At 42.2% G+C, this 12,214-nt stretch overlaps 1 protein-coding gene across 1 annotated transcript in view; it reads left to right on the plus strand.

Moving 5' to 3' along the window:
* The window catches only part of naaladl2 (N-acetylated alpha-linked acidic dipeptidase like 2), a gene marked incomplete at both ends in the record, with an annotated part of 281,105 nt that overhangs the window by 141,167 nt on the left and 127,724 nt on the right, over nucleotides 1–12,214 (plus strand). Inside the window, 2 exons of the mRNA XM_079221477.1 lie at nucleotides 7,923–8,110; nucleotides 8,815–8,943. Of these exons, the coding sequence (XP_079077603.1) occupies nucleotides 7,923–8,110; nucleotides 8,815–8,943 (317 nt within the window). The remainder of the gene's footprint in view (nucleotides 1–7,922; nucleotides 8,111–8,814; nucleotides 8,944–12,214) is intronic.

Consider the following 12,214-nt stretch of genomic DNA (forward strand, 5'->3'; position numbering starts at 1 on the left):
AAGGGCAGCAAGACCATGACTTCATGTATTTCATTAGTTATTCCCAAGTGTTTTTATAGATGCTTCATTTAACCTGTTTTGTGTGAATCTGAGCAATAAACATATATGTACAATGAAATGAAACAAATTATGCAAATTGCACTTTCACGTTTGACTGGTTTAGTTTACAGTAATGGTTGATTTACCCAGGAAACTTCTCTCAGTGCACAAATATGTTGTCAGGTTCTTAGGCTGAGCTAGCAGGCTTCTTTAAGCACCTCTTTTCTCAAATAAAGTCATCAGCGCTCTGTGTTGGAGTAATGAGCTTTGCTCTGTTCTTCCCTTCGCCTGCAGGAAACTGCTTTGTGAATCCACTCTCAACATGCTGTCTTTGTAGAAAATGTAAGGCATACAAAGAAGCCTGGAGCATTCATGCTTGTGCATTACTGTGTGTGATGTAGGCAAGTGTGTTTCCTCAGAAAACTACACTGTACTTGACTACCAATTTGTGACATTCTTACTGAGCATATTAGTTACTTACTGAGTATTATACATTTGATTATTATAAGTCTATATTCACTATTTACTTTACTCTACTTTCAACTCAATCTCTTGAGACAATGACCTCTATCAACCAACTGCATGAAGAAGATTGATATGTCTGTTTTCCACATTATCTGGAGAAGGGATTCATTTTAACACAAAAAAAGAAGAAAAAATCTGTCGAACTATAGAGCAAGGACTTCACATATCTTGAGAACCATCCATCCATCACACTTGCGAACCATCTTGAGCTGCTGACTTGCCACTCTCCTGTCTGACGTCACACGCTGCCACGGACTCTCCGCTGCCAGTAATCTCACTCGCAGTCTCTCCAACAACGTTATCTAACGTGTTAGCAAGGTGACTAGTTTGCCATTAAAAAACTCAAGGATGTGCAGGGCAATTTGGACACTAGTTGGTTCAATATTAATAAAATATTTTATTAAGAAAAAGCTCTCTTTGTGTAGCGGGGGGAGGGGTACAAAAATGTTTTTGTACAGTGTTCTCAGCTGTGCTCCCCGAGTGAGGATTTCTCGTGCACCTGGATTTGCATACAGAAACGCCCCGCCAGCTCCATATAGGTGCATGCAACTGAAGAGACCAGTGCACACTCGATCGACTCCAAAGGCAGCGCGAAAGCAACTTCATGATTAAAATCATGTCAAAGCGGAAAGCAGTAAACTGTGGGCTACTGTCGGCCGTAGCCTACACCAAAACAACAGTCCAAACCTCTGGAGTCGGGGGTCATTTTCTCGATTTTACATAATTTCTTAAATTCACCTTTTAAAGGCACTTGCATATAATAGATACCCATGTGTTTTACATCTTAAATTGCAGAACAATCTCAGCTCTCTATATAATGAGGCACCATTGTCCTAAGGCACAAGTGTAAAGTGATAATATGACTCTAAAGCTGAAAAATGTAATCTTAATTTTGGATATTCTTCATATCTCTTCTGAAAACAATACCTTTACTCAGGTGGTCAAACTGTTTTGGTGATTGAAATTGGTTACACACACCGACACGTAACGAAGATCCCACCCTACCATCTTTCAAGCAAGGCCTCAAAACGCACCTCTTCCAACTCGCTTTCACCTGCTAAAACCCTGCACCCATCCTTCACTATGACCCTCAGCTTCTCCAGTTTTCTTTCCTTTCTTTCTTTGTCACAAAAATGTCCTGTTTGTTTGTTTTGTTTGCCTTTCATTTTTGTTCTGTTTGTCATTGTCTCTTGTACATAATGTAAAGCGTCTTTGTGCATCTAGAAAGCGCTATATAAATGAAATCATTATTATTATTGTTATTATTATGAGTAGTAGTAGTAGTAGTAGTAGTAGTAGTAAAACACTTCACTCTGTTATGAAAGAACCGGGGTTACTTTAAGTAACCCAAAGTTATTTTTTTGAACTTCGTTCGGTGTTTCACTATGGGAGATATAGACCGCTCCCTGATTGCATGAAATTCCCAAAGCCAAAAATTGTTTAGCCCGGTAATGACTATCACAGGGACTCTGGCGCGTTGGTCTCTAGCACAGCATGTGCTAAGGACGGCCCTGAGACATCGAGCTTGTAAAACCTTATAAAAGTGTGAGGTGTACACCAGACTACTGAAAAATGCATCACTTTATTCATTTTAATACTGGAAATGAATACTGTAAAATAATTACATACTGTAAAATGAAGACGCAGTTTTTTAAACAAAAGCCATTTATTTGAATACTTTCAGCATTTTAAATACAAATTTAACATTTTGTTTTTAGTTTGTAAAAAAAAAAAATTGAACATACAACATTTTAAATGTTCCTCTTTCTTCAAGTCACTATGACAATTTAAACATGTTTTAATTAAAGTAATTTGACCACTTGAAGCAATATAATATTCAGGTAAAGGGGGAAATGTATAAAAACATTTTTAACTGAAAAAAGTACAATTTCAAAAAATAAAATGTCCATAATTGACTTTATTATTACTGTATTGAACTGAAAGCATTCATAATTATATGACAGTGCTATTAGTACACCATACATATCATTATTGTAGAACATGATTAAGGTGATCGTGATGAGAATACAGAGAATCACACAAATTTATTTTCACTGCTTCAATTGATTGAATTTCTGATTATGAATACATACATGCTGATCCGCCCATACACATATTCAAACTCATATACACATATATAGTACATGATTCATACGTGCATACAGTACATATATCCTCATAAGTATATATTTATTCGTAAATATAATCTGATTGATTTGGGTGATGAAGCACTTCAAATTAGCCGATACATTTTCCCAACACTGACGCATTTAACTGATATATTTGCGACGCTTATGTCTCTCAGCGGGGGTGCTGTTAAAGTTGCTTTCACGGCAACAGTGTTGCAAAAACTTTGGAATATTCGCAACGCGTTTGCTGTGAATGATTATGGTATTGACTTCCTCATATGCGTTCATGTTCATCTCCTGCTTCTCATCAGAAAAATAAAAAGAGGTTCCTTTGTGTTTATTTGCCATTGTACTGAACATCGTGTTGTCAGTGCTCGATTATTATCCCTTCTGAAGAAAGAGCGGGCGCGCGCATTTATCCAGATGACTGACGTCTGGCTAGAATTAACGAGACCGGAATCAGCAATTGTATATGTTTAAATGCCTAGTGTGGAGTATATCATAAGGTCTTGAGGCAATCAGATGTAAAACACAATATTTATGATTGATTGAAGTCAGACATGAAAATCCCTCACCTTTCGGCGAAATTCGCCGTTTTGAAACCAAAATAGGTAACCTACGTGAATGGTGTAGATCCGAAGAGTTTTTGTTTTTGGGAGAGAGGGGGGCGTCAATTGTCCGCCGTTTCTGAGATTGGAGTGGGACACAGAAAAAAAACTGAGGTTGTGATCATCTTAGCAATAGAAGACCTTTGACGTGTCGAGTCTTGGCCAATCAGCGTTAAGATGTCTACAGCGGCTTCATTTCCCTCCCACCAGTTTTTTAATGGCAAACTAGTCACCTTGCTAACACGTTAGATAACGTTGTTGGAGAGACTGCGAGTGAGATTACTGGCAGCGGAGAGTCCGTGGCAGCGTGTGACGTCAGACAGGAGAGTGGCAAGTCAGCGGCACTGTTAGTTCTACCTACCGACACCTCACTACATATAAGGAGAGGACAATGGAGATTTTATCCAACTTTTATTTTAATAAAAAAACCGAAATGAGTTTCCTCCGTAGGGTGGCCGGGCTACTGTTTATAATTAAGGGTTTAAGATCTACGTGTAGGAAAAAGTGTATCCTCTAGTTAATTATAATCTATAGAGTTATGCGGTTATAATCGCTGTCACACAGAGAGAGGTGTGCATGTTCAGGTTTACTGGTGGAAACATTATTCAGTGTTCTAGACCAGGGGTCGGCAACCTGCGGCTCCGGAGCCGCATGCGGCTCTTTAGCCCGTCTGTTGCGGCTCCCTGAGGCTTTGACAAAAAAAAGAAGAAAAAAGAAAGACAACTTTTTTTTTTTTTTTGCCCAGTGGAAAAACTTTTAAAAGGGAAGTCCTCTTATCTTGGAGTTCTAGGTGATATTGGGTCACTGAAAATAAAAATAAATGTTTACATATTTCTTTCACTAAAATGTGCATCACGTCGCTGTCAAGCCTCCGCCCCTGCAGCTGCTACTCGTGATTCAGAGCCCCGCCCTCGCGTGCAGAAGAGCGATTACTCAACTGCTGCAGCAAACTGAGTAAAGTAGATATATTTCAGGAAGTGGATCACGTCTCCAAACTCCACTACTGCTGCTGGTTCTGTGTCAGCTCATGAGACACTGAGGCGTCCGTTAGTAAAAACGGATCCGTCATCCGTTTGCGGTGCTCTAGTGAGGAGGACGCTCAGTGTAAACGTAGCAAAAGATATGCGTTTAAAATGTAAAACTCACTGAAGAGGACAGGTACCGAACCTGCTGCCTTGCAGTTACAGGGCAAACACTCTACCACATGTATACCACAAATATAGATAGTACTGAAGGTCTGCATAGTTGTAGTTTTAATTAACCTTAATGTAGCCGACACATGACTATTTTTTTTGATAGTTATAAACAGATAAAATAGCAATACAATGTAAAAAAAAAAGTCTTTATTCTTGTTCTATAACTTCATAAATACAACAAACTATAGTTTTTTGTATATATAATATGACTATGTTTAAAACTTCAGAAGCTGTGATATCAAATAATTTTTGCGGCTCCAGACAATTCTTTTTTGGTGGAAAAAGGTCAAAATGGCTCTTTGGATACGAAAGGTTGCTGACCCCTGTTCTAGACTAACAGTGACGTCTCCTCAAAGTAAAGTGGTATAACAGTATGACATAATATGGTCAAATAAAAAGGCTGGTACATTATACATATTATGGCATATAAGTGTAATATTATGAAGTGAAATGTAGTAGCAGCAAAACAATATTCAGTATAGTATAGCAGTATTGCATATTGTAAGTATTAAATCTACAAAATATATATACACACACACACTACCGTTCAAAAGTTTGGGGTCACTTAGAAATGTCCTTATTTTTCAAAGAAAAGCACTGTTTTTTAGATAACATTACATTAATCAGTAATACACTATACATTGTCAATGTGGTAAATTACTATTCTAGGTAGAAACATCTGGTTGTTAATGAAATATCTACATAGGTGTATAGAGGCCCATTTCCAGCAACTATCACTCAGTGTTCTAATGGTACATTGTGTTTGCTCATCGCATAGAAGACTAATGGATGATTAGAAAACCCTTGTGCAATTATGTTAGCACAACTTAAAACAGTTATGCTGGTGAGAGAAGCTTTACAACTGGCTTTCTGGATGCACTGGATGCATAGCATCACATGTGTGGGTTCCATTGTACTCTCAAAATGGCCAGAAAAAGAGAACTTTCATGTGAAACTCGCCAGTCTGTTCTTGTTCTTAGAAATGAAGACTATTCCATGCGAGATATTGCGAAGAAACTGAACATTTGTCTGGGCGACCCCAAACTTTTGAACGGTAGTGTGTGTGTGTGTATATACAGTATATGTACACTTAGGTATTGACAAAAGAAGAATTAAAACCCATAATGATCATAGTTTGTCAGCTTCTCGATGAGTGACGCTGTTCGGCACTGACTCACCCGTCACTGCCCCCCCCCCCGCCCCGCTGGTGTCACCTTTTTCACCCCTTATGAGTTTGCAGGTCTGACTGTAAATGTTAGACCCAGTGACAGCATGAAATGGCTTGGATAATACTTAGAAAGGAGGCCATAATATTTTTTGACTCATGGCTGAAGTTAAGTTTCTTCAGCTCTCCCCAGGTTGGCAAAAAATGCATCTCAAAATGCATCAGATTGATGCTTTAAAATATGGAATATTACAATTTTTCTTACGGGGGAGCATGCCCCCGGACACCCCTAGAGGGGTAATATCCTTCTCACCTTTTTCACCCCTGACCCATTTGTGCTGCTGTGTTGCAAAAGCCATCCATTACATTTAGCGACGTCCATTTTTCCTACACACCGTAGACACAGCAACGGAGAGCAATTTGAGGTTAAGTGTCTTGCACAAGGACACATCAACATGGACTAACTGATCCGGGGCTCAAACCACCAAACCTCTGATTGAAAGACGGGCATGCTAACCACTGAGCCATAGTGTGAGATTCTGTGTTGAGATGCTGCACCCGTGATCGCTGACATCTTGTCAGCGATCACGGGTGCAGCATCGGGTGGAGCATCTCAACAACGCCATTGTTGAATCAAACTGGCTACTGGTCATCCTCTAGTAGCGCTGAAAGCGGCAGTCATCAGAGGAGTCGATGAAATCCACCGAGCTGTGTGCGGCTTCATCACCAACACAGACACACCGGTGAAACAATGTAAAATAAAATAACAAATGCTGCAAGCTACTTTTAAAGATAGGGCACTATATCATATGGTTGCACCTATGAAAAGAAAAATAAATCAAGTGGAACCGACATGTTCCAACCACGCCCCCAGAGCGGCTCATGGTACAGAACGGCAAGCGGCAAAACCGGAGAGAAAGAGCTTGCACATCTTGTTTATAATTCAGTTTTAAAGAACTTAAGAGTTGGGTAAACTAAATTGTGACATTCTTACATGTCACAAAAAGCTTTTATTAAAAGCAATCTGAACAAAGTAAATCCACATTAATCATGCTGGATATGTTATTTTCTTGTTTCTTGTTAACTGTGGGGAAATATATGTTGTTTGCACTTACAGATAAATTAAGTTAATTTTGTTTTCAAATTAATGTCAGAAATCAATTTACATGAATAGGAATGTGATCTATACAGATAAAGCCCTGTGTTAACTTGCACATCTTGACTTTGACCAGTCATCATTTCTATATGTAGGATTTTTTATTTTCTTGCACACTAATTTAGTTTTAAAAACCTACTGTTAAATGGGAAATGTAAGTTGTTGCACTGTTCTTAACTTCAATTTCAACATTTGAAGTTAATTTTACTTGAAAATATATTCAATAATGTAATGGCTGAAAGCACTAAATGGATTTTATTTTTGCTATTTTTACAGTACTGTGAAGTGGTAAAGTGAGGTAATATGTACCTATTTTAGAAAGAAAAACGAAAGAAGGTACGACCCATTTGGGTGGTTGGGGTCGGGTGCGGTTGAGTGGCTTATAATGTTCCATATCATCAAAGGACAGATTGACAGAAAAAGTTTGGGAACCACTGATGTACAGTGTGGAATGTGGTCAGCAAGAAATCAGGTCCAACTCCTGGCCCAGAGTACACATCAAATGTTGATGTAAATAAAAGCACCAATGCTGTATCTGAAAGCATATTGCCTGCAGCTAGACAGATACTTTCTCTTTACAGAATTCCAGCTACCAAATGCACACAGAACTGGAATTACCATAATTACCAGCTTGCAAATTACATCCTGGCTCAAAGGCTGCAACAAAAATGGGAGACCAGACAAATTAATAAATTATACAAAACAAACACGGAGAAACAGTAATGTCAGGATGTGTGAAAAAATGCCTGAAGCAAATAAAATTGAACAGCAACCATGTCAGCAAAGGTTCATACTCAGGTTGTGAGCTTTTACACCTGGAATACAATTCTCAGGTGTGGCTCATCAGCTGACGATCAACATCCTGCAAGACAAAGAAGAGTCAGCTGACAAAACTCCGACCCCTAGTGGAAATGAGGGGTATTCACAAGCAGCACTACTCTGCTTTGACAAGAACTGCAGCCCTCATGGCTGTTCAACATCAAATGATCGTTGTGCTTGTAACTGTAGTTTGTTTTTGATTTAATAAATGTGGCCCATACATACATAAATATGATATTATAGTACAGAAGCAATATTCACCTGCAACCAAAAATCTGTTTTCAGATCGATATGTGCTGGTTGGCAGTCGCCATGACAGCGACCGAGGAGGCGGGCCTTCAGCCATTCTGAATCAACTCATCGCTGCGCTGACCGAGCAGACTAAACTTGGATGGGTGTCAGACCGTACCACTGTGTTTTGCTCATGGGGAGGCTCGGCCCTGGGGAACATTGGGTCCCATGAGTGGGGAAAGGTCAGCAAGCAGATCATCGTTTTATCAAATGTCAGCTTATGGTTCAGAAGTTATACAAGGATCACCATAAACATAGAAAAAACTTTTTATTTTTTGATATGCTACTGCTAGGACTTCATAGCAGTAAGCCGGCTGGCAATCAAATCTTAACGTGAAGAGAATAGGTGGGTCCTTGCAGCAGCTTGTTCAGACACTGTGTGAATACTGGCTAAATGGAATTTGACTGAACCTTGTACATCATTTTTCAAATGAAAGTGGCCACAATTAAGAATTACAAGGAGAAAAACGAGAGTCAATCAAAACAGTGGGTGTTCCTTCTCTATTCTCCCAGAATAACAACCATGGCTGCAATCCGACTATATCCCACATGAGTCTGTTACAGTCTGGCTGACTTGAAGAATACATTAATTAGAATAAAAAACATCTGGATCTGTACAAAAACCCTGATTCCTATGCATACTTCATAAAACTGTCAAAATAAATAAAAATGTAGGTTTTAAACTGATGGTTTTTAATTAGACTAAATTACATGACAAGGATAGAAGAAAAAACTGCGACCAATGTAATCTTAAGAACAGCGAAATACTATTTCAGTGGACTTGAGATAATGATGATGGGTGTGATGACAACAATTATACAGTTATGAATATCATGGGAGTGTGATGATAACAACCTCTTTGTATGCGTGTGTGTGTTCCCTTTAGGATAACAGTGTTATCCTACAGAGCAGTGCAGTGGCCTACATCAGTCTAAACTCTCCAGTAAGAGGGACGGAGACTCTCCGAGCTACAGCTTCTCCAACATTGCTGCAACTCACTTCAGATATTCAAAGAGTAAGTATTACTGTTGCTAGCTAGCGCACTACTGATAACACCACTGCAAGTCATCGCAGATGGACAGTGTAAGTAGCAATATAACTACTACTAATAACACTTATATTGCCGCAAACTTCTCAATTACCTCTACTACTACGGCATATCTTAGATATTGAGAGTAACCTGCAATATCCAACAATAACCTTTTGAGTAATTAGGATACTAGGCAGTTTTACATCAACTTAATAATGAAAACGTGAGATAAAAGAGTAGCCAAACAGAACCCCACAGTCGTTATTGCTTTGCTATTGTCTCAAAAAAACAGATGTCTGTGAGACTTTTGCTAATATATCGTAGTGTAGTAGCGTGGAAACAAACGAAGAGGCAAGTATTCTCTTTGGCCGTACCTTGTATCCCAACAATCATAACAAACATCCACTTCCTGGTGCCCTTTAACCCCCCTCGTCACCAGGGTTACGCCCCTTCTCTTAAAGAAGCCCTGTGTATTCGGTCCCATTAGTCCCCTACATGCCCTTCCCCAGAATTCAACTAGTCCCCAAAAAACTGTTAATGTCTGTCTCGGGACCCGAATCAATCGACCAGCCCGTGTCTCTGGGGCCGGAGGCAGGACCCCCGTTGAAGGACCCCTCCGGGTCTTGTATTGGGGAGGTGGGAGGGCACAAGGCCACCCACGCTGGCTGGTCCAGGTGGGCCGGTTTAAGGCGGTCAACTGACAAGTATTCCAGCCGGCCGCCCATGTCGATCTTGCAGATTTTGTCTCCGGTCTCCAGAACGTGAAACGGCCCGACGTAGGGGGGTTGAAAGGTTCCCCGGTGGCAGTACTGGCGAACAAACACATACTCCGCTGTCTTGAGGCTGGACGGGACGTACGACTGTGGAAGGTGCTGCGACGTGGGCACCGGTTTGAACAGCCTGGCTTTTTCCATGAGTGTTTCCCGCTGCTGGGTCGCAGACCAATGGTCTGTGACTTTGGGGATAAACTCTGCCAGGACCGCCAGCGGCTGTCCATAAACAAGCTCGGCAGATGAAGCCTGCAGATCATCCTTGGGGGCTGTCCTAAGGGCCGACATGACCCACAGAAGCCCGTCCACCCAATCGCTGTCTTTGAGGCTTGCCTGGAGAGCAGCTTTCATAGAGCGATGGAACTGCTTGCATAAACCATTAGCTTGCAGGTGGTAGGCTTTGTGCGATGGAGCTTCACCCCTAGGCTTCCTGCAATTGCATTCCAAAGCTCTGATAAAACTGTGGGCCTCAGTCCGAGGAGACGTCAGCTGTCGACCCAGGTCGAAATAAAAGCCAGAGCCACCTCATCCGCCGTTGTTGATGACAATGGAACAGCTTCTGGCCAGCGAGTGGTTCGGTCTACCATTGTGAGGAGATGTGTGAAACCACGGGATTGGGCCAAAGGACCTACTAAGTCCACATTCACGTGATCAAACCTCCTCTCTGGCACCGAGAACTGCGTTTTATGTGACGTGGACCTTGGCGCACTGGCAACGCACAAGTCCCGGCTTACATTCGCACATCCTTTTTCAGCTCGTGCCAGACGAACTTCGCTGCCACCAACTTCTGAGACGTCCTCCAACCCCAAATGGAACGTCCTCCAACCGCAGCCCCGTCTCTGCTGTCCTCAATTACCAAACGCCCGGGTCTGCAACCTGCTCCCTGGCCATATTGTTATAGTCCAATCACAACTGGACAGCCCCGGTGACGGCCCTGGAAAGACTGATGTCTTGATGTCAATCATCTCGCTAATTTAAGCTGGAGATTAGGACATTTGCTTGACTTTGTTTAGCCAGGTACGAGAAATAGGGCCCAGGTCAAACAAAATCCAGAGGTGAGACATATCCTCGGCCCTTGATGAACTGGCAACCAGGATGTCGTCCAGGTAGACAAACAAAAAAGGCTAAGTACAGTGTCCATCAGGTGCTGGAAAGTCTGTGCTGCATTTTTTAGGCCAAACGGCATCCTCAGGAACTCGAACAGGCCGAACAGAGTGATCACCGCCACTTCCCACCACTTGGGAACGTCCAGCGGTGGTAACCTCGCACCAGGTCCACTTTCGAAAAACACCACGGTATCCGTGTGGGCAGAAATGTCTAGAATATGTGGAACCGGATAGCGGTCCGGGACTGTTGCTTCGTTGAGCCGGTGGTAATCCCCACACGGGCGCCCTTGACGTCCACCAATAATACATAAGGGCATAGGAAATCCGCGCCCAGTAAGGCAATGGCAATTTTGGTGACAAAGTCCCAGCTGAAACGCTTCCCCATAAACCACAGCTCCAGGCACCGTGGGGGGGGGGGGGGGGGGGGCCTGCCCGGCTGTCTTGATGTCCACCCGCAATGCAGGCACCACGCTCCTCTGCGCCCCTGTGTCGCAGAGAAAGCACCGCCCGGAAACGTCCTTGCGTGGTAATAACACAGGCCGGTAGATCTCTGCCGCTGCGGCGACAACCGTCATCTCCCCCTGGCTTGAGCCGGTCTCACCGCAGCCATGTTAGCTTTGTTGGCCAGCCAGAAAAAACGTATCAAACTCCTCAGCTAACTCCTGACAGTCGGTGATCGCGGTGTTGCCCGCGGTCCGCACCTGCAGCGATAGCTGCTGCAGAAAGAGTTCCGTAAACAGAAAGTCTGGCTTGTATCTTCCTAGCACAGCTTAAATTGTGTCCATTAGCTCCGACGGCTTGCTGTCGCCAAGGATGCTCAGCGAAAACAACCGGCAGGCCTTTCAAAACAACGTACTTGTCCCTCTCTGGCGGATCTTTCAGAATGCTCACCACTCTGCCTGCTGTCAAACTGCCGAGGGCCTTCCACGACATAATAATACTTTGTAGCGTCCGCTGTAATGTCTTTGAGAGCGAACTGTGCTTCCGTTTGAGCAAACGCCGATGCTTGCGCCTCCCAGAACTCCGGCAGTTTGAGTGAAACTGACTGCGTCGTCATCTTCTCTCTGGAAACGTCCAATAGAGGTCAGGGTCACCAATGTAGGAGCGTGGAAACAAACAAAGAGGCAAGTATTCTCTTTGGCCGTACCTTGTGGCCGTTTATTTCCATCCCAACAGTCATAACAAACATTTACTTCCTGGTGCCCCTTGTCGCAAAAGGGGCCCCGTATATATTCTATTAGTCCCCTACAGTAGAAGAGATAAATATTTAAATATTATTAGATAAATAACACCATAATATATCATATGAACACATTCCTGTTTATACAAATGTTTCTGTCAAGGTAGTTATTTTATTTTCATACCCAGTTTTCATACCAG

This window comes from Taurulus bubalis (assembly GCF_910589615.1).
Source record: "Taurulus bubalis genome assembly, chromosome: 7".
NCBI lineage: Eukaryota > Metazoa > Chordata > Actinopteri > Perciformes > Cottidae > Taurulus > Taurulus bubalis.